Source organism: Orbicella faveolata, unplaced genomic scaffold, assembly GCF_042242905.1.
Source record: "Orbicella faveolata isolate gen_17 unplaced genomic scaffold, um_ofav_v1 contig_46, whole genome shotgun sequence".
In the NCBI taxonomy this organism is placed as follows: Eukaryota; Metazoa; Cnidaria; class Anthozoa; order Scleractinia; family Merulinidae; genus Orbicella; species Orbicella faveolata.
Window position 1 is genome coordinate 22,470,671 of NW_028301576.1, and position 23,846 is coordinate 22,494,516.

The 23,846-nt window shown below is 38.7% G+C and overlaps 1 protein-coding gene across 1 annotated transcript; it reads right to left on the reverse strand.

The window, feature by feature from the left end:
• Nucleotides 1-5,715: 5,715 nt before the first annotated feature.
• On the reverse strand, nt 5,716-15,020 carry LOC149098915 (uncharacterized). Its single transcript, XM_089277240.1, has 6 exons — nt 14,900-15,020; nt 13,420-13,491; nt 13,103-13,311; nt 12,313-12,432; nt 9,573-12,050; nt 5,716-8,277 (listed from the first exon to the last, which is right to left on the reverse strand). The coding sequence occupies exons 1-6, from the start codon at nt 14,998-15,000 to the stop codon at nt 7,211-7,213; spliced, it is 4,047 nt and encodes a 1,348-aa protein (XP_089133366.1). The 5' UTR covers nt 15,001-15,020; the 3' UTR covers nt 5,716-7,210.
• Nucleotides 15,021-23,846: the final 8,826 nt, after the last annotated feature.

Below are 23,846 nucleotides of genomic sequence, written 5' to 3' on the forward strand. Positions count from 1 at the left end.
GTCATAGATTCATGATATTCGACCAATAATAGGTTGACAGTTGACGATGTACATCGGACGTTAACCTTGTGTAAACAAAAGCAAACTTCTGCTTTGTGTGCGACGAATGGTGAGAGATCGACTAGAAACTCGTCAAATCGGCTTTGGACCTGCCTTTTGCAACAAATAAGGTTAGAACATTTCGAAATTATCAGCTCTGTGTCTATTTCAACTTATTATAGGTCAAGTCATGTGGCGCATGCTAAAATATACGTCTAACCCGTAAATTGAAATTTGACGACGAATGGTCAAATATGTGCATTTTTCACGTACTTCGAAAAGCTCTCGCGTCGCTCACAATCATTTGCCCAAAGAAATTTTTACAGGAATCTGTAGATCATCCTTCTGCAATTCAACCACCAGAAGCTTAATCCATTTGAAGGTTTCGCACATGGTGAAAATTAATTATATACACGAAGTACTTTTAGGTGAATGAGATACATGTCTTCGAAATTTAATTATTTTGCACCCAAAAAGACAACGCAACATTCCCGAAAACCAACCCAGTACACATTTAAACACTGCATAAAAATATTTGAGTGTTTTAAAGACGGAAGAATGATGCGGGTTTGCATGCGAGGCTCTCAAACTTGCTTAATAAAATGGTGCGTTAAATGACGATTTTAACGGAGTTTGGTAATTTGCATATTTCTTTGAAATAAAAGGATATTTTGCCAAGAAAACTATCCAGTAGTTTTTGTCATGGCCTAGCCTATCTACCATAAGAATATGAGCGAAATCGAATTTTCGACCCTTGCCGCGAAATTAAGAATTTGTCTGATTTTTACAGGCAGGTACTCTTAATGTTCTTATATGACACAAAAATCATGTATATATTAGTCAAATGTGTAATTCATAGGTGACAGGCATACTCCGATGCCGTCAAAGGTAGACTTCCTCTTAGCAGTTGTTACCTAACTATTTGCAAATGTTTTTCCACGCTAATTTGTAAGTTAAATCTGTCATTTGCGCTACTGCAAGCTAACAAACAGATAAAGGTAAGTGACTGACAATTTTCCTTCACGTTTGATACAGACTACGTAATAACGATCAAACTTTCAATAAACGACAATGTCCTTAGCCTACTTACCGACTAAGTTTCAAGAAGCCTCCCTTCTATAACTAAAGTTGTTTTTCAGCAGTTGATTGACAGTTCCAACTTTTACCGCCGTGTGATTTGATCAGGATTCTCACGCCACGTCCGATTTATTTATGTTTGCCCTGGACTTGAAAAGCTTCCTGAAGGAGCACGCTATTGTCATGAAGACAAAAGAGATTATACCCTTTATTGCGCGGACGAACCTCTAACGCTTTGTATCGCTGTGAAGTTTTCAGGGGCGTTTGGACTTTTGAAACTCTCTCTGCATAGATATCACAAACAAACTGTGTTAATGAAAATCAAACGTTTTTCATTTACCACGTTCTGACCGCAAATAACTCAACAAATCCCCGGTCTTTTCATGGTCTTTTATAAAATCACTCAGTACAGCAATTTTTAGTGCCATTTGCATGAACACGATAAATGTTTTCAATGTCTATAATCGATGTTCTTAACTTAGCTTCGTATCGCGTTTGCTAAAAATACTGTTACTTTGTAATGTTTACGCCCGAGTGAAGTTCCCACGCCTATTTAGATATGAGACAATAAGCCTCTAAGATCAATTCTGATTTGACTATTTTAAATTAATCTTTTTCCTTGCCTTCCTTTTTCTTTTCACCTAATCGCGATTTTCGAACTGCAGTTTTTGCTCATTGTCGATAGTTTTCGATACAACGTGCCAATGAATGAAATGTTTGAAATTCCCGCACAGTAAACAGTGAACACAGACGGAATGTCAAACTATTACAGAACACGAACACCGAACATGCTCAGTTGTCACGAACCGGTGCCGCACTCAGACTACTTTTCACCAAGCAGAGGTCAAGAACAATTCTGAGGCTAGTCCCTTTCGATAAAAAAAAAAAAAAAAAAATACTTGCTTTAATGAGAGTGATGTTCTACGGAAGCCAACAGTGTCCTCTTTTGTAACTGTGATTAAACTATAAGTGAGGAATAGGAGAGAATGTGAACTGAATCAGATTATGGAAATCAACGCTTCTAATTTTTCAGTATAGAGACGTTTTTCAGTGTTTGCCCTTAAGTGTACATTCTGACTACAATCACTCTACGAAAACATCAATGCAATCTTTTACGATCGAAATGATGTTTTGTTCAATATGTTGTCAAGGTACAATGTGTTTTTTCGCTTGTCCAAGAGCAAAGTTGTCGAAGCACAGTTCGGCAAAAGGAGCGTATTTCGCGTGAAAGGCAGGCATACATTTCTCAGGTATCAGCTTCAACGTTTCTTTTTTATTTCTGTGTCATTTGAAAACCATGGTGAAGAAGTCCGGAGGACCCTCGGAATAAACTTCATACTTTCCCAGGTATAGTTTCAAATGACGAGTATAGATGCAAACTTGTGCCCAGTCCATTAAATTCCGAGGTTAATTCGTCACGCGATCTGATAGCGTCACGAGTAGAATTTCTTTTTTCTTCTCATTCTGCCCAAGCACTATTAGTCCTCCATTTTTTCGCTCGCTCGCCCTCCTTTTTTCGCTCGTTCCCAGCTAACGAGAGCTTGGAACAGGCCAGAAGAATTCTCAAACGAGGAGACGGACGACAAAAGAGGACACTCCATGGCAAAATGGTAAAAAAGAGAGCTAAATCACTGATATTTAGCATGTAACAGCGAGTTTATTAGACAGCGGGATTTTTCTTAAGTGTGAAGCATTTCTACCAAATGTGTTGTGGTTGACAATAAAATAAAGCAAATAAATAAAGCACTCTTGATATTGTTTGTTTCAGTATGTACATAACTCGTTAGATTTATCCCAGCCGTTCTCCCCTGGAGGGGTACTCCCTTACATGGGCTATATAGGTATGTGCGGCCCCAAAGGGTATTTGTTTTTCAGCCGCTATGGTCATAAATAATATATCGATTTTGGCCGTTTTGGTCTTAAATAGGGTATGAGTAGTATAGAGTGCACCCATACTACTGGTATGGTTTTAGCACCCTAGTCTTGAATTGGGGATGTTTCTTAGAAGCTACATTTTCATCATTATGAATAAGACCGTCAACAAAAGCCCTTCATAACTTATGTTTAGGGCAACTGTGCCAGCTACAAAGGTCATTAACAGGGTATCGAGTTTTTGGCCAGGTCCTAAATAGGGTAGTGAAAATCGCAGATTTTGCTCATATGGGCGCACACCCCTACCCAAATTTTTTGGGAGTACCCCCGTCCGGGCGTGCTACCAACTTATGAGCTCACTCTGAGTTGAGCGGCTCAAGCCACGTCATCAAAGATATCAACGACACCTGAAGAAACTTTCGGAATGACCCTTGCAATGACATCAATTAATTGAGTTACAATAAACGGTGTGCAGAAAAGACTGATTTTGTCTGGGGTAACATTGTATAAAATTAAGAGCATCCAACCATGTAGACTAAACAGGAGGCACAGATAAATATAATTTTATTTTAGATCTATTATTGCTCTACATACAAAACTTATTCTGTGACCAAATCCAACCGGTTCTGTCTTATGGCGCAACAAGCCTGTCGCATTACATGATTTTAAACCAAACCTGGTTTGCCTGTTCTTTTCCGGCTTGTTTTTTAATCCATCTCCTTACACATCCCTATGTCACTTTATGACGTTACGTTTTGTTTTCCTTTCCCCCATCCTAACATGCGTCCGCCCTCTTCCATCTTGACTATGACGCGACTAAGCCACCATCTTGACTATTCAATTCATCTTAGGGTGACAAAGCCGCCATCTTGAATTCGTCTCAGGGCGACAAGGCCGACGTCTTGAATATGAAGTGCGCCCTAGGGTAATGCCCCTTACTACTGGTTGGTGAGCTCACCTCCGCTTACAGACGCCCCGCGTTCGACTCATGAAGTGCTTAAAATTTGTAGCTATTTAGTTGAAATTTAGCTCATCATTTATTAACCGAGCAGGAGGTCTGTATAGGAGAATCTCGACCAAGGTCGAGAATACAGACCTGGAACACAGTGAAGTCTGTACAAACGACCGAGGTCAAGATTCTCCCATACAGATCAGACCGACTAAGCTCGGTTAATAAGAAAAACGTAATTCGTTTAATTTAACTGGTATTTTGCTTGCGAAAGGCGATGAGCTGAACTAAAATCTACTAAAGTTTGCTTGATTTTTTACCTTTGTTTATTCTCATCAGGCTTTTCGGCACTTCCATTTAAAAAAATAAAATAGTCAATATTTTTGTATTTTAGTTTGCAACTTTTGCACCGCAAAATGTAACAGGTCTAGATGTCGGTCTAGATGGGAACGTCTATACCGCGGTCAATATCGATTTCAGCCAATCAAATTCGTGAATTTGGTAGCCCCCAGTCCTCGTGAGACACGGCCATATAATAAATGCATAATACTGATAAGAAGAAATCAAAGTTTATAATAAAACGTTTAAAAAGCCTGAAATAAGGTTCTGTTCATGTAATATAAGTGAATTAGGAAAAGTTATTTTGATAGATAGAAAGAAATTGAACCACCTTTTGGCAGTGTAAACACTTTTCTGTTACGGTCCTTAAGTATGTCGTCACATTGTGACCAACTGACAAACACATCGACATCTGAAGCCACTCAATCGCTTACGACTGTATCACCGCTAAATGTAATAACAACGCTAAATGTAATACCAACCGTAAGTGTAATAAAAATTAACTCTAAATGTAATACTTAGCGCAAATGTAATAAAAATCAACCCTAAATGCAATAACTTACCCCACCGTAAATGTAATACAATTTAACGCTAAATGTAATAAGCCGACCAACCGTAAATGTAATACAAGTTAACCTCAAATGTAATAACATAGTGTTAAAAGTTCCCTTACGGTTACCGGGCATCACTTGAAGTCTCGGTGATTTTTTGTGAACATTGCCAAGGTTCTGCATAGTTTCGGTCAAAGCTTAACTGGTAACTTCTGAAGATTTCTCAAGAAAATAGCCCTTCTGATGGTCGAGCATTTGCAAACATCATTTCCGAAATTCTTTGCAACGGATCGCGCAATTACATAGCGCACTTTCGAAAATAGTGGAAGCCTGGGCGAGAGAAGGCGTACGCTCAGTTGTGGGATCGTTTGGAGGAGCACGAGGTGGAAAACAAATGTGCGAGCGCCGCCAAACGATCCCATAATTGATCCCTCACCCATACTCACTCCAGGTTTACACTTTTTTTGAAAGTGGGCTATTATTAGAAGTCCTTCTGGTACAGTTGATATAATGACAACTTTAATAGCAACGATACTCATTCATATATAATCACAACTTATATTTGTAAATTAAATAAACATATTAGAAAAATGTATTCATACCCGTATAGGTATTGTATGGGAGTAACCCCCGGGGGTAATCTGCCTAACGGTTTAGTTAGTAAAGGTGATTAACCGTGATTGGGTAATCTGATAATCTCTTGAAGTGATATTATATCACTGATGATATTGATGCCACTTACGCCTTTGCCACCCTTAGTAACGTGTTATTTCATTAAAGGTTAACTTGTATTACATTTACGGTTAGTCAACTTATTACATTTAGCGTTAAATTGTATTACATTTACGATGGGGTAGGTTATTGCATTTAGGGTTGATTTTTATTACATTTGGGGTAAGTATTACATTTAGAGTTAATTTTTATTACATTTACTGTTGGTATTACATTTAGCGTTGTTATTACATTTAGCGGTGATACATACGACAATGAACTAGCATTGGGTGCAAACTGTGCTTCAGCCAAGGAGCTGCAAAATCACTGTTTATATACAGTGAGTGGTAACGGGATTTTTTTCCTTTGAAAACGAACTGGAACCGGCGAACTCTGAATGCTTCAAGAACGAGATAACTACGACGTCTCTGCGGGGAAAATAAAATACAAACGGTACACTCGCTTGCAAGGAAGAGCCGTTACACTCTTGGGTACTGGGATCTAACCACAAACTAAACAAGCAGCAACAACAACAACTCAGCTTTGTTTCCAACAGCAGTGTTTATTTTCTTTGGATAGCACTTTCAATTTAATCAAAATGTTATCGAAAAAGCTTTGCGACTGCGATCGCTTATTTATGACTTTTACCAGCGTCTATTGTTCAAAACATATAACAAGTGCGCTAAGATAACGACGAGAAAAAAAATTACAACGAATACGAATACGAAGTCCTTTGAGGATAGTGCAACCTTTAAAAAATGCTAGTTTTAGCTCAAGAATTTATTGTTACAAGTGCTCGTTACTTGGACGGGAAAGTTCGAACTAAATTACTCTAAATTAAAAAAACGAATTCTCGCTTAAAACAACTAACCCAACATTCATTACTGAAACTGGACGAAACAGCCAAAGTACACATAGCTCCAAGCGTTCGAACTTTCAGTAAGACGAGTTAGCAGATAACAGGTAGTTAAACAAAGTCCTATTGAACTGAAAGAACTTCGGTCATGAAACTTATTAGCAAAATAATCCACAGGCTTAATTAGAAACTGGCAAAATGTAATAACAGAGGAAATATCTTGTAATTAAACTCTGGCAAATAAAGCTGCTGTTGGCTTTTGAAAATGCAATGTTTAACAATTATGACAAGTAAACACAAATTTAAATATTGATAATAATTACGGCGGAAATTAAAAATTGTATCGAAGCAAAGACAAAAGCTAAATGCGAATAGCCGGCAAGCAAATATTCATTGAAAAACGGACTCAAACTGTTACCACGCTATCTTTCTAGAGCTAAACATATTTCACTACCAAAACTTAAACTTGAATGGATATTATGAGCAAAAAAAGCAAATTATCGAAAAGCTGAATATGCCTCTATAAAGTTCTACGGCGGAGGTATTAAACTGAGCAGTCTACGAGTTGCTCCTGAATGTATATTGCCTTTATTCTTAATGATACACGTTTCTTGAAAGTTACGACACTAATTGGCGTTACTTTTAAAGCTTCTGTTTTTATATTCCTATCTTGTAAGTACCGTAGTAGGTGCAAAACATAGAAACACAAGAATACAGTTATTTAGTTTTAATTACGATCAGACAGAAATCGAAGTCCAGTTTATGAGTTTGTTCATGTTTGTCCACTGAGATATGACCAAGCCATCGTTCTTCCAGTTACAGCCAAGTGTCCTCGACATCCCTTGGCTCCGCGCCAGGCTGCCCTTCCTCTGGAGATGGGTTAGCTTCTTGTTCTGTGAGGCTACGGGTAACCCGTCCTCCCTCATAAACATCAACGGTCAAGCGGTCCTGGCATGTCAAGTATTCTTCATTTTCTTCGCTGAGAGTAACAACCACTTCATCGGGCTTCCCTGCATTTGAAGTTGGGTTAGCTGCTTGCTCTTTACGATCAAAGGTAACCCGTCTTGGCTCATGAACATCAACACGTACAGTGAAGCTCCCCTGACCAATCACGTTTTCGTCCACTTTCTTTCTGGGATTTTCAGCCACTCTATCACGCTTCCTTGCCTTTGGAGTTGCGTTGGTTGCCTTTTCTTCAAGATCAAAGGTAACCCGTCTGGGCTCATGAACATCAACACGTACAGTCAAGGTCTCCTGATCAATGACGTTTTCTTTATTTTTCTTCCTGGGATTTTCAGCCACTCTATCACGCTTCCTTGCTCTTGGAGTTGGGTTAATTTCTTGGTCTTTGAGGTCAAAGGTAACCCGTTTGGGCTTACGAGCACCAACATGTACGGTCAAGCTCGCCTGACCAATGACGTTTTCTTTATTTTTCTTCCTGGGATTTTCAGCCACTCTATCACGCTTCCTTGCTCTTGGAGTTGGGTTAATTTCTTGGTCTCTGAGGTCAAAGGTAACCCGTTTGCGCTTACGAGTATCAACACGTACAGTCAAGCTCTCCTGATCAATCGCGTTATCCTTATTTTCCGCTCTGAGATTACGAGCCACTTTACCACGCTTCCTTGCTTTTGGAGTTGGCTTAGTTTCTTGTTCCTTGAGTTCAAACGTAACCAGTCCACTACCCTCTAAAGCGCTGGATACCGACGGCATGTCGATTCTACCAGTTTGCAGCTGTTGCTTCAGGATGTTCGTTCCAGTCAATCCGCTTATTTCGCTCTGCAGTTCGGTAAGTGGCAGGATCAAAGCAAGACAACAAGAAAAAGACCATTGACGATTTTTGCGCCATTGTTTTATGTAACGATGGAGGTATACAGCATACTGAACTGTGAAAAAGATAAGAAAGAAATCAGTATTTTTTTCCCCATGGAAGAAAATCGCAAGTAGTCCTTTTGGCCATACGAAAGTAAAAGTTAATTATAAAATGCCAGTCAACCCTTGCTGTGGAGATATTCCAATGATTTTTTTTTCGGTTTTGACATTGCTATAGATTTTACCGTTGCAAATACAGGAGACCGAGAAAAAAAAAACAAAAAACCAATAATTATGATAAAACAAAAAAGAAAAAATGAAACACTAAGCGACAGTTTATTTAACTCTCACTCAAACGCCTTTGGATTTGCATAACCCATTATTTATTCCTATTCAGATATATAAGAGAAGGGGGCTGGGGGCGGGGACAGAAAGAGCCAGTGATAGCTGTTTCATCATTTATGTAAATAAATTTTACCACATTTTTACAGGCATGTTTTTACAAATTTGAAATTTTGTAATCTTTATTTGAAGTTAGCTTTCACGGAATTATGGTCAATTTTTAAATGAACTTTATAGAATTACTTTATTGCTTATTTTGAATTCCAAAACTAAAAACTGACGTTTTAGAAAAATCCAGAAAAATCGGTTGATCCAAGATGGCGGCTCCTTCGAAAACCTTCCCTAATAGGCCAATTCGATATATTTAAATTCAGCTTGATATTGAGGCCTAGAGGACACAAACAAAAGAAATGAATAAACATGTCATTCAATTTCCTTTGTTTGTGTCTTCTAAGCCTCACTGCCAAGCTGAATTTTAATATATCGAAAACAGTCTATTGCCACGTAATATGACGTCACTTTTCTATGTTATTGACAACAAAGGAGAAATGTTTGGACTAAAAGCCAGTCTTAATAGGGTTAAAGATGATTTTAGGCTGGCAATGCTATTTCCTTTTGGTAATCCAAAACTATAATTGTTCAGTTACTTGAACTTTAAAAGTAGCTCACATGATTTCGAAATGTTACACAGACTCTTTTTAGATATTTTTCATTCACGTCGACAGAATCCTAGTTTGGCAAAATGTCATCGTCTGGCCTTTTGAAATTTTGGTCAGAGTACTAGCTTCGTCAGTTTTCTACAATTTTATAAATATACATTTTTTATTTTTTTATTTTTTTGTCAGTTCAAGCTACTTCACAATAAAACACTATTAGACTACTTAATTAGTCCATGGTTTTCTATTTAGCAATAATTTTTAGAGGTTGTTCCACGGGTTAACAAAACTCACTCAGGGGCAAGCTGACAAGCTGATTGTAAATAAACGATTCATTCTATACTGGCAGATAAATACGAATCAATAATTACCAACGAGAAGGGTGATCACTAGCGTATTAGCTCCAACCACCAGTATGTTGAACGTGATGTCGTCCACGTATGGGTCAATGGAGGATGATGACATACCCTCTTCAGGAATTCTACTTACAGCTCCTATGCCCAAATTAAGGAATGTGACAGACAGAGATGACACCATTAGCCTGTTCTCGAATGGATCTGCCATAGGGCTGATGAGGGAAAACAACACCACATAAAGTCCTGAGGTGACGAAGGCTAATCCAACATAGGCCCTGCTCTCTCCACCCAAAAAGATAAGAGCAGCCGTCAAAACAAGCTTGCGAATCATTTCAATGTACTCCCAGTACCATGCACGGGAATGATAGTTTTCGAAGAGGAATCGTAATCCCATTACAATTCCCGTGGCTTGTTCTTGATGTTCGAAAGCTTCATTCTCCAAGTGGACTATATTACCCTTCGCTTGCTCTTGAGGGATCAAAGCTTCATTCTCGGCGTGGATTGCATTTCCCGTGGCTTGCTCTTGAGGCTCCAAATCTTCATTCTCGGCATGGATTAAATTTCCCGAGTTTTGTTCCTGATGTTTCAAATCTTCGTTTTCGGCCTGGATAACATTTCCCGTGTTTTGCTCTTGAGGCTCCAAATCTTCATTCTCGGCATGGGCTAAATTTCCCGAGTTTTGTTCTTGATGTTTCAAATCTTCGTTTTCGGCCTGGATAACATTTTCCGTGTTTTGCTCTTGAGGCTCCAAATCTTTATTCTCGGCATCGGTATCGATTAAATTTCCCGCGTTTTGTTCTTGATGTTCCAAATCTTCACTTTCGGCGTGGATAACATTTCCCGTGTTTTGCTCTTGAGGCTCCAAGTTTTCATTCTCGGCATGGGCTAAATTTCCCGAGTTTTGTTCTTGATGTTTCAAATCTTCGTTTTCGGCCTGGATAACATTTTCCGTGTTTTGCTCTTGAGGCTCCAAATCTTTATTCTCGGCATCGGTATCGATTAAATTTCTCGCGTTTTGTTCTTGATGTTCCAAATCTTCACTTTCGGCGTGGATAACATTTCCCGTGTTTTGCTCTTGAGGCTCCAAGTTTTCATTCTCGGCATCGGCATGGATTAAATTTCCCGCGTTTTGTTCTTGATGTTCCAAATCTTCATTCTCGGTGTGAATAGCATTCCCTGCGTTTTGCTCTTGACGCTCCAAATCTTCATTTTCGGCATGGATAAAATTTCCCGTGTTTTGCTCTTGAGGCTCCAAATCTTCATTCTCGGTGTCGATAGCATTTCCCGTGGCTTGCTGTTGAGGCTCCAAAGCTTCACTCTCGGCGTCGAGTACATTTCCACGAAGCACCTTACGTTGTCTCCAAAGAGCTATCAGCGAAGCAGTGGGAAGTAAGATGATGTAAAATACGGCGCAGTATGCAACGATGACCGAACGATTGTACTCTTGACTGTTGCAGTTCATGCTGTAGTCTGCTCTGAGGTATTCGTCACATGTTTCGTCTTCTTCGTCGATGCAAAGTTTGCGACAGGCAAGTGGAACTACTTGTGCTGTCTTCGAGCACGTATTGAGATACGTCAGGAAAAGGAAGAAAAACGAGTTTCGGTAAATCACCTCTTTAGTCTGGGCAACCTTTTTTTCTTTCTGTTGTCTGGTCAAAGCGCTTCGCAGTAGAAGTAACTTTCTTAGTCCAAAAGCAAGGACGGACATCAAGATGGCAGCAGCATTCATCGCGAGTATGGCAAACAAGTCTGCAAAAGCGTTCATTCTTGCATTTGGCAAGAGACAATGAATTGGTGCCACCTGGAAAACATTCATCTGCAATATCTCGGAGTATCTTCCAATAACCTCAAGAGCGCCTGGCCATTTTATATATGAAAATGTTTCCAGAACTCCATTTGTGACTTGGTAGAAGCCAATAACAATTTTTAGCCTGCAGAGAATGATATCCACTGAAGAACGTCCCACTTTTTTCTTGCTCTTCCTTTTGCTTGTCCAAATTATAACAGCAAGGACTATTGCAGCTACTGCCGCTATGATTGACAGCTGGACAGTCATCCATTTTTTGGTTGGACACAGCCGGCATGTTTGCAATTGTTTATAGTAACCAGGACTGCATACCGCGCATAATGGACCTTGGTAGCCTGTGGCACATAATGAATCTTGACCTCCCTTACACGACTCTTCTCTCGGACATTTGTATGACTTCGGCACGGGATGCGGGAACTTATTGAGGGAATGATTAGTTATTGAGAAGTTGATGCTTTTGCCAGGAGTGTAAGTTATATTAACGAGGCTCATCGCAAAATCTTTGTAAAGGAGTTTGTAAGTTTCGTTTCTCCATTTCCACCAATAACCGGTCTTTAGAGTAACAGATTCGTTGTCACATTGTAATCCATCTTCACAAAGCTTGCAACCTTCAAACCGATGAGTACGGTGATAACCTTTTAAACATTTACAAGCGCGATACCCAGCGAAAGTTAGGCTATTTGTTCCTGTTTAAAGAAACAAAACAAAACAAAAGAAAACAAAAAATGAAACAAACAAACCTACATACTCAGGGTATTTATAGTTTAGTTTCAAATTTAAATCAATGGATAAATATACATTTTTTTTTGTTTTTTTGGTGGTTACATTTAGAAGCCATAGTCATGCATGGTCACACAAGACTTGAATGCTAGATTTTCCCGATAATGGAGCTTTCAGAAAAAAAAAAAAAAAAGCTTTACAGATAACAGATTTCCAGTAATTTATCACCTTCCGGACAAGGATTACAATCTCCCATCATCTTTCCAGGTGGTGTGGAGACGAAAGTGCCATTGGGACACTGACGGCAACTTTCGCTAACAAAGGCTTCAGTGTCAGAGTAGAAGCCACCTGCGGCAAGATGACATTGATTGAACAAGTTAGGTCATATATGGCATGACATCACCCTTACCCTTATTTCTTACCTCTGATAGTCTAGCCTAGAGTTAAATAGGAAGTATACTACTGAATATAAAGACTAAAGACGCATTTGTACAGTATAGGTCTCACTCGGAACTATAATATCTGAAAATGCCAGTGAGAACATGAGCTAATATAAAACACTGTACACTGTTTTGTGTTACGCTTCAGCACTTTCACTAAGATGTTTTGTAAATAATTTACTTAAGATTGAGACTAGCACTGCACAGACGAATCTTTTTTGTTAATTCGAAGCTGCACTACTGATCCAGATGGTTTTTGTAAGTAGCCCTTTCACTTTATTTGCTTGGAAAATCTTATTCAAACTTTGATAAGAATTTCTGAAAGTAAGAATCAGGTGAAACAATATAAGAAGCTAAGTCTGAACCATTAAAGCTATCTCATTTCGAAAGTGGTTTTGTCAAAGTGTTTTATCTCATAGCTACTATCGTATTACATTGTATTGTTGATGTCATAACCGCAATCGTAAACAAAAAAGAGACTAAAACAAAAATATATATATATAAAAAATGTAATAAATGTCTGTGCAACCGTTATTTAATGCAATAGCTCTGACGAGTTGTTAAGATATTATAACTACCTGCAGGACAATCCAAGCACACAAGTTTACTATGGTCGGTGCCAGATGGATTGACAAACGTTCCCTTGGGACATGGAAGTAGCTTGTATTTATTATCTTGGTCTTTCCTTCTGGCAAATCCAGTTCCAGCAAAAGCCTCGAATAAGGTATTACGAACGAAAACATCACTTGCGATATCGATATAGTCATTGTCATCTTTCCCCAACCCACTAAAATCAAAGACAAAAACACATTAATGCAAGGGTACGACTGAGAAGTCCTGTAATAAGCACAAGTTAATGCAATTAAATCAAAGGTCTCCACGAAACTTTACATACATGCGAATTCTGAAACGTGCTTTGCCTGCGTTCATAAATATCAGTTCGTCAATGTTTCCTTCGGCCATGTTTCTGCGAAAGACAAAAAAATCATTACACTCTTTCTTCGTTTTTTTTTTTTCATAAGAATATGTTTTATAAGAATATCGAGGCTGAAATTTGTGAAATTTTTAGAAAATTTGAGAATACACCCTAGGCTAATATTTTGAAAAGAGTATAATTTTGTGTGATGACAATTTGTAAATACTCAAGAAATAGAAAACATGTGCCGTGTTTCTATCGGGGTATAGAAACACGAGTGGAAGTTTGGGGGAACGAGAAATGCTGTGGGGGGAACACGAGCCACAGGCGAGTGCTTCAACAGCCTTTTTGAGTTCTCCCAAACTTTCACGAGTGTTTCTATAGTTCGATAGAAACACAGAGAACATGTTTTCTATTCCTTTTAGAAAACACCGCGGCGAAAAAAAAGGGAAACAACTTGTTAACTTTGATTATCAAAATGTGAATTCTCTTTGCCCGCGCCATCATTACGTCGACAGCCTGTGCTAGTTCTGTGTTTCCATCGAGTTATAGAAACACGATTTTTAACCAATTAGCGCGCGTATTTTCTTAATACTGTTTTCGGAATTGTTTAATTAAGTAAACCGTATAAAATTCTTCATTTCCCTAAACGGTAAAACTAGCCAAAAAGCAACAAAAACAGTACTAGCCGCCGTATGGTCGATGTTAAGAACATATCTGCAAGAAGTTATGTGCGTCACATCAGGCTTTAGTGCCTGCAGGATGGCTCCAAAATTCACCATCCATCCACTCGAAACAGAAATGTCATAGGCTATGATCTAAGAATAAGCACAAGAATATTTCACCCTAAAATCGGAAAAAAAAGTAGAAAAAATAACAAGAATACGTAGTCTCGTCCGGAAAAACAGTATTGTTATAGAAAAAAAGCGTATTTACTTTTGCGGTTCTCTCTAAAAAAGTTCTCGTTTGCGTTGTTTCTTTTTAGTTTGTTTGTTTGTTTAATTTCTGCAGCTAGTGCTTGCAAGTTTAAAAGGCTCGTGCCACTTTCTAAACCAAATCAGAACCAATCGTGACTTGTTCGCATTTGCTTTCCAGCGCCGCTTTTTAACGCCAGTAACCCGTATTCTCTGTGATTGGCCAGAGTGAGAACGTTGGTTCTGGCTTTATGACAATCAATTAAAAACTCGTCTAAGTCAAAAAGTTCACCCTGAAAGAAACTCATTGGCAAGGTATTGCTACTAAAATAAAAAAAAATCTCACGATATTTAACTAGAAATTCTTGACAACTTGTTTACGCTTACGACTGTATTTTGAGCTGTTCTCTCTATCTTGACGTAAACAGTGTCGTTCGTAACTCCGCATAATTAATGATGTTCTACACAGTCGAGGACTCGATCTAAAATTTAGACTACTATATCAACAGTGATGTTGAGCAGGAAAATCCTTGTTTAATACTTACAAAATAGTAGACAGGTTATTGACGTCGTAAGTAGAGTGAAGGCTTAAAAGTGTTAAATTTGTCCGCATCATATATCTACATAAAGGCAAAATACGAGGCATGCAAATAAATACATACACAAAAAAAATGTAAAATAAATAAATAAATACTTCGCACACCTTGGATATACGTTAGAACTGTGGGTCTGAAGCATTCGGTATAACTGGTATTTAAAAATGCTCCGATACTTTATCTTAAAGACAAAATATTCAGCTTTCAAAAACAGGTGCTAACTTGACTTGAGAGCTGATTCAGGCAAAGATTTTAAATGTCGAAAAAATATCTTGGGAAATCGGTGAAATTCCCGATTTAGGAATGAAATGGAGAGATGTTTTTCGACGTGTGCCATTATGACAAATTTGTTTCAACTACGCCATCGGAACCCTTTTATTTTAAAATCCGCTTGGGTTAATCTACGAGAGCGCAGCGCTACTGAAATAAGGTTTAACGAAAACATCAGCAAAAAGTAACAACAGGTTGTTGGGTGTAGCTTAGGGGGCATGCAGGTATGGTGAGTGATTAAAGCCGTGGTATTATGCCCGAGCAGCGCCATCAAGTACCCAAGGATGAGCGGTGGTAATGGCAAATGGTCAACTGACCAATGTTTTCAGGATCATGTAAATATTGATGTTACAACAAGTATCACTTCAGCTTCTACATCTGCTTATGTCCCGTTCTTCCTTACGGTGTTAAAATGGATACGGTTTTTCATATATGTAAAACCCTTTTTGAAGGAATAGTGAGATTGAGATTGGCTACATTTTAAGATTACCGTAGAATTCTGAAGGTAACGACCCTTGTTACTGTCGGAATTAGCAGGCAAAAGGGGCCGCTACCTGGGATAGCCGTTACTTTCGGAAGGTTAAAAAACTTTTGTACGGCAACATTCGTTTCAGACAAAGCGCACACGTAACACATGGAATTAAACGTTTCGTATTTTGTTATTCCTAATGACCCACATAAACGAAACAGACTGTATAAACCAAAAAAGGCCCTAATCGTTCGTGCTTATGGGCGTAAGTATAATGGTTAACGTTGCATTATATCGCAGCGTAACTCATTACACCTCGATACACTACTGTAGTATTATCATTTGGCTCTCTTGTTAGAAGAATACAACTCATAAATCATAGATTCAAGAAACATTCAGTTTAGTTCGAAATAAAATTCCAAATAGCTCTTCAAGTTGTTCAGTCCTGCAGTCAGACTGTTCCATCCGCATGGCGCTTGAGAACAAAAAGTTTATCTTTTAGTGACTTCTTCAAAGGGCCGCTATTTTCGGGTGGCCTGTTACTTTCAGGTGGCCCGTTACTTTCGGAATTCAATAGGAAGGTAAAGAATTAACGTTACTTTCGAGAGGCGTTATTTTCAGGGGGGGGGGGGGGGAGGGGGCGTTACATTCGGAATTCTACGATATGTAAGAATATATCTGTCTGTACTCGCAAAAACAGAATTGACAACTCCCTGGTAATCTTGATACATTCGCGTCCTAGAGCTAGCTTCCGACAATGCTAATGTCTTTTTGAGGCCAGAAACAATGAATTATTTCACGGTCTTTACATTGAATCATGTGTTGGGCATATTTAAAGGGGTGCTAGGACGAAAATCTAAGCCATTTTAAAACATAGACAAGTAGTCTGTATAAGAAGATAATGCTGTTTTCTATTTTCAAGTATCTCTTTTCGTTCCAGAGATATTCAAGTTTTTAAAATATGCAAATTAGCGTAGTGATGATGTCATACAATCAACCAAATTTTGATCAAATATGATAAAGAAAGATATCTCAGTCAATTTGTATCAGAAATGTTTTATTCTTTGCAGTAAGATTCTACTAAATATGCTCCACAATACCAGGTTAGCAGTTTTGTTACCATGGCAACGTACTGGTTTCCAGACCTTTCCAATATTAAAGACTTTTCTGGCCCCTTTGATGTTCCATTTTGATTTTGTTTGTGGTGCCTCATATGCATGATCCGGCAAGCATATAAATATGTTAACTCGAGTTCTCGGCCTCGATTAATGTTCTTTGAGCTGAAAATTACTAAGATATCGAAATCAAGTGGGTGGGGACTGGAAAAGAGCGAGTTGCCATGGAAACAGAATTTCTTTACAGCCGTAGGCCATAGGTGTGTTTCTTGTAGAACCAATAGCCTACCAAGTACCAATGGTCTGTGCTGCAAATTGACCGAGATAGCTCCATTTATATACGTGATATATCATGAAAATTTGTAATTGTATTGTTTTTAGTAATTTCTTGGCACGGCTTTCTTGCAAACTAATTTTTTTTAATCGAAGAGATACCGTGTTGAAATAATTTGTCTGTCTGTCTGTCTGTCTGATATAATATTGGTTTGAGTGTATGACGTCATCAGTCATTCATTTGCATATCTTATTACACATTTTTCAAACTTAAATATCTCCGGAACTAATGCAAATATTTACAAATGGTAAACGGCATTTTTATTCTTTCATGGAATTCTAGGTGATACACTTAAAGAATCAAGGGGGAAAAATTTGATCATAGTACCACTTTAACTAGCAGTGTTTTCAACATTCAATTGTAAGTCTAGATTAATACAATAACCTACATATAACCTACACATATCAAAACCCCGGCGGAGCGTATCTCTAGCTTTCTAAAGAGGGTCTAAAATAGGGTTCGCAAATCCCAAAGTATTAACTGTAAACTATTTAAGGATTAGATTATTCGCTGTCGATTTCTATGGGGTGATAGTTGCATGGTGAGATCTTCAGGCTCATCAACTATCACCTAAAAGAAATTAAGAGCAAAGAATCTAATCGTTTTAGTAGAATTTTAACTGAAATTTACTCCAAATAACGATTTTCAATTCTTTCTCGAAGTATTATTAAACTTCACGCTTTATAGTGAGGTGGTTGAGGGAAAAAAATCGTTACCGACTGGAAGAAAGCACATCTTCAACCCTATTTGGCACACAAACTCGTTACGATACTGCAAGCAAATTTAGGCATGATGCCACATGATCTGATCATCTGGGGGGTGGGGGCATGACAGCAATTCATTTGTGTCACTCTTTGCTAGCGTGAAAACGGTGCATGTACATTTAAATGTTTTAAAATATGTCTGTCTGTATTCGCAAAAACATAGCCACAGAATTTGACTTGTCACTGATAATCTTGATACAATTATGTTCTAAAGATAGCTTTCCACAAGGCGTATCGTAGCTCAAATAAAAAGAGATATCTCTCCTTTATGCCTTTTGAGGCCAGGAAGACTAAATTCACCGTCTTTTCATTGAATCATGAATTGTACAATTAAGAGAGCTTCCAACATGAAATTAGCGTCTAAATCAACACAAAAGTACACATATCAAACCTCGGCGGAGAGTTGATCTACAGCTTTCTAAAGGCCTGCATCGTCCTAAATGGACTGAAAAAGAGCTTCCTACGTCGAGAATCGATTGAACGTGAAACAAACTAGGCCATAATTATGAGTAAACGAACACTCCGTGTGTTGTCGGAACTTCAATTATCGACCGGAAGTCACAGAAGTAAATCTCTTCCGCACTTCTGCATCAAAGACAGTTCTGATAGTTACCTAAGCGGAAAACGCCTAAAATTGATGAACCAAGGAAATTCTACCCACGATCGGCCTTTGACGAGATTTTATTCACTCGGTTTGTGGCCATGTTTTGCTCGGAAATATTAATGTCCCGGATGTACTTGAATTTCATCCAGTGGGAAAGTCTTAAGCCGCGTCAAAGTTCAACCCAGATAACGCCAACAGCAGCTAGAAATGTCTAGTCCATTGCACTTCTAAGCCCTAATTGATGCAGCGTCCTCGGGCAGACTTCCTTTAGACAGCAGTAGTAGAACGTTAATAGATCAGCGCCTTCTCCGAGTCACGGCGCGAACTGAAATTCAGACGAGTGTAGCCTGGGCTAAACTTAACGCCAATTGAATAAAGCAGGGGGGAGGGGGTAGCGATAAATGATTAAAAAGAAATAAATGAGTGAGTGAAACGTGCAGAAATAAGTTCTCTACATTTCATGCTAGCTAAGCCTTACAAGGTGCTGCCATTAGGAAAGCCAACAACAACAAGAACAACGACAAAATCAGAGGTTACATGAACGAAGGGGTTCATATCTGCGGGCATGTGTTTGGAAAAACAGTCAGATGTTTATAATCGGTAACAATTTGCTCATAAACAGAAATAATTATTTGGGTACTCTTTTCATTTCACAAAAAGATAGTACCTGTACCTATGATGTAGTCAGTGACAATCACGTGCCGATATTTCTTGCACACACTAAATGTGGACCAACAATGTCATTACAGAATAGAGTAAAGAAGAGCACATACATCCTGTGTTGATATATTTATTTTGAAAACTGAAAGTCGTACGATGAAAATAGATTTACGGCAAGCTTGACTGAAATCAAATCAAGTATTCGGGGGGTGGGCGTCTTGGTGTTTTCAATTATCAAAAACAACTTTGAAAACTGACAGATAACATGGAGTTTTGAACATATTCTATTAAGACCAGGTTAACGATCTTAATAGAAGGAGATTAGCTTTGGAATATTTGCATCTGCCAGCACATCCTTATTTGCAGCCACATGTAAGGAGTTCAAAGCAGGCTTTGGCTCCTATTGCCGGTTTTCAGGTGACGTCACCATTATCCAAAACTAATAATTACCAATCCTTCTGAAGTTTAAGGTTACCGTATACCTTCAGGGGTGTCTCTCGTCCAAGCGATGTAGCGCGTCCGGTTTAAGCGGTAGATACCTAAAACCATATATCAAATTAAAGCTTATAGAGCTGGCTATCAAACTATACCAAGAATTTTGAAATGAAATGAATTACCGATTTTTTCAGGACCACTAAATGCGAGCGCCCTAATCACCTTTTCGAAGCTACAAGTCAAAGCGAATTTTGTTTTTCGCCAATTTAGTTTTTTCCTCGGTTTAACGACAAAAAGCGCTAAAAAAGCTTGTCTGCGCTTTGTCATATTCAATTGCAGTACAAAGTTACAGAACATTTTCTAAATAGGATTTAAAAAAATGTGAAGTGATCGTACAAAAATCGCTCTCGGAGAAAAAAATATTTCGAAATAAACAATTTGCAGACACGCGAATGTTTATTATATGTTAATCTAGCTACTGTCCAAATTTGAGGGCAATCGAAGAAATTCCCTTTGAGTTGTAACTCTTTAAAGTGTCTGCTTCAAGCGAAAAAATTTATTTGAGGAAACAGCGATAAGAAAAATCTCTTACTTCGCAAACCAACTCCGCCCACAAACCCCTTCAACTGGGTTCTCAGATCACTGAGCAGCGTTTGGAAAAATTTACGCGCGAATCTCCAAAACACCCTTGCGTTTCGCAATGCGCTCAAGGCGGAGAGATTTTTTTCTTGGAGCTGGTCTGGCAAAATGGGGAAGACGAAAAAGGATACGAACGCTAGAGTGGCTGGGCGAAGAAAGCAAACAAAAGAAAGCGAAGCGGAGCGAATGTGCATGGATAATATTCCAATGGATCTCAATGAGTCCGACGATTCATCGGTGTCGGACTCAACAGAAGAGTCACTGTAAAAATCGCTGTTATCGCTGTCAAGTTCCCAAATTTTTACAGAACCTTTCTCTTCTCTTGAGTCGATCTTTTTGCCCGCTTGATACGATAGCCATAACTTCATCCGCGAGGCCAATTTTCGCTTCTTCACTCAGAGATGTATTTTCATTCGTTCTTCGTTGTTTTCGCTTTTTGGAACTGGTCCACGGAGTTTTTCCGTGGTCCATGTTTAATTACACCTAATACGAAAAATGCTTGGATTAACAATGCTGATCAACTGAGTACTGAGAGGTGAGTAGCCAGTCAATTCGTAGTATCCATATTCCCGCGGAAGTCGTCTCGGTTGATTGCATACGCGTTATAGGGCTGTCAATCAAGAGGGAGCTTTTACTTCCGGCCATAACGTAAAACCTCCATTTCTCCGTCAATATTTTTTTTTCAATTTTTTTTTTTAGAAATTAGAGATTACTCTTCGACCATTTCTTTGACCCAAAAATCCAAATTTGAAGAAAATTGCCGATCTGAAGGTATGCGGTAACCTTAAAATTAATCAGATCTAAGACCCTTTAATAACTTGACGTTTTCGAACGTTTAAGTTCGACAGGGTTTCAAATTTTGTTATAGAGCACATTTAAATTTCCAAGTTTATGCGTTCCCTGACATTAAAATGACGGCCCAAGAAGGCCCTCGCGTAGGTCAAAAAATGAGTTATCGCTCAAGTTTATGCTCACTGAACAGCTGTTTCAATAGAATGAGTATTGACTTCAACGCGTTGGAGTTCTAGAGCAATAACCTTTCGTTTCAATGGCAAAACTCAATGACAGATGTATCTGTTACTTCAAGCCGCCATGTTGGTGCCCCTCCGAGATACACTAACCTGGCGTCTCCATACAAAGCTCTATAAATTTGAATGAGACACCTTTCCGAATAACACGCAAATGAAAGACCACACAGACCTAAGTCTTGGCGAGGCCGTTTATATTTCAATCATATCCCAGGTTCTTGACTTCCTGATTTATTGAATGGTTAGGATTTTCATTTTTGATGGTGTGACTGTGCAAACCAGCAATAGGAAGGGCCATCCACACAGGTTTCCACCTGCCATTCATGACACTGTTGCCCATCCCTCTGGTGAAGAAACCATCTACAGGCTTGTGTACCGAGATGCTACCTTGGTAAACTTCTCCGATTTCAAAGCGTGCTGTAATAGTAAATCCTACATAAGCAAAATTAGTAGAATTCTACTAGTATACTAACGCAGATGCTGTAATCTGATTGGCTGAGCCATTGCACACTATTTAACAATAAGATTATGAACTCGAGATTTCTAAGAGGTGATAGTTGATGAGACCGCAGGCCGAATCAACTATCGCCTCATAGAAATCGAGAGCGAATAATCTAATTGTTCCAGTAGAATTCTAACTGAAATAAACGCAAATAACGGTTTCTAATGATTTTTCTACGCATTACTGAGCTTTACGCTTTAACAAAATCGCACGCATTGAATGGTAAATTTGGTAAATTTGCAGTTATTTACGCGCGCGTACCCATGTTTTCAATAATTTCAAGTTTTTAAAGTCAAGAAACCACTAATGTCCTTCTTTTAGTCTTCTCAGGAATTTAATTATCCATTTACATGTAAACTTTCTTCCAAAACGTCGGAAAAAACGATAAAACGTCGCATTTTGTTGATCACCGACAGCCACTGCACTCTAATGGCTGATAGTATACGAGTAGCTCAGTCAATCAGATTGCAGCATTTGCATTAGTATACCAGTAGAATTCTATCAATAGCCATTAGTGTGCAGTGGCTTGGTTTGGTCGACAAAATTGCAACGTTTCCTTGTTTCTCCGTAGTTTTGAAAGAACATTTACAAAAAAAATGAATAAACAAAATTCCTGAGAAGACTAGAAGATGAGCATTTACGGTTTCTTGAATTAAAAAAGCTCCAAATTTTTGAAAGAAACTGATAAACGCGCGTACACAACTGCAAATGTCAAATTGACAATTAATTCAGTCCGCGCGAATTCTCGAAAGCTTGAAGTTTACTAAGACCAGGAATAATTGAAATCGCTATTTGAAGGAAATTTAAGTTAGAGTCCTACTAAAACAATTAGATTATTCGCTCTCGATTTCTTTGAAGTGATAGTTGATTCGGCCTTCGGCCTCATCAACTATCACCTCATAGAAATCGAGAGCGAATAATCTAATTGTTAATTAGAAATCAACTTCAACTTTGTTACTTCTGTCCCTTTCGTTACACATTTATTAGTATAAAAAAAGTAGAATAAGTCGAAATGAAAGTCTGAATTTCACTTTTTAAAAAATTTTCGCACACGCAATTTACTCGTTTACGAGCTGTGTTCCCATTGGGGTCTGGTTTTGTTCCCGAAGATTTCTTTGTGAGATTCATTAACATTTATAACCCATTGCTGGTCTTGTTGTAAAGAACTACTATGATCAGTAAATCGGTCCAGAAGCTTGCAAATGGAATCATGCTTGGTCAGCTCATATTAAGGGTGATCTTACAGGAAATTAAATACCTCCGTCATGTCAGTGAACAACTTTTATGTGTCGCAAGCAGACTTCTTACCCTTGCCATGAAACAGGAGGTTATTTCGTTTAATCAATCAATAAAATAGTGGCCGATATGTCGGCACTATCGGGAAATATGCCAGATATGTTTTAGGGCCAAGACATTCGTAAGTGAAACCCACACCGATGTACTGGACATATTTCTCCACGTCCGAACTAATTTAGATTGCACTGCAGATGAATACTGTATAATGAAAAAAGCCCTATCATTATGACAAGAACACCTGTATCCACTGTGCGCACGAGAACCTGACTGTGTACATTGTTCAGCACCTGTTGAAGATGAACAGCTATCCTCGTGTCAGCTCCCTAGTGGACGCATTTCTGTATAAAAGTAGAGACCCTGCTTTCAAAAACCGATTCGTCGGAGGCAAAGTTTAATTCTTTAATCTCTGGAAACTTGAAGTTTGCAACTCTGCTTGTCAGCAGGGAAAAGAGATCTTTATGGCTGGTGTTGTCTAAGGAAAATGCTTTCCAGTTTGGAGGAGTCTTGGTGTCAGCTGTCACCTTTTTCTGAGCTTTAGTCCTCTTCTCTTTGGCTGAATTTTTGTCGGGGTAGGTGGAAAACGCAGGACCGGGGCCAAGGGGTACGAGGTAAGGGGTCCCTGGGTGTGGAAAACACGGGGTCTGGTGGAAAACACGGGGTCTGGTGGAAAACAACGCAGAACCATTCTTATTCGCCAAAAATAGTAAAAATGAGAAGTCGGAATTTTGTTAGTTTAAATTGCAATCAAACTCTTAGCGTGAAACGCCTTTCTCAAACATT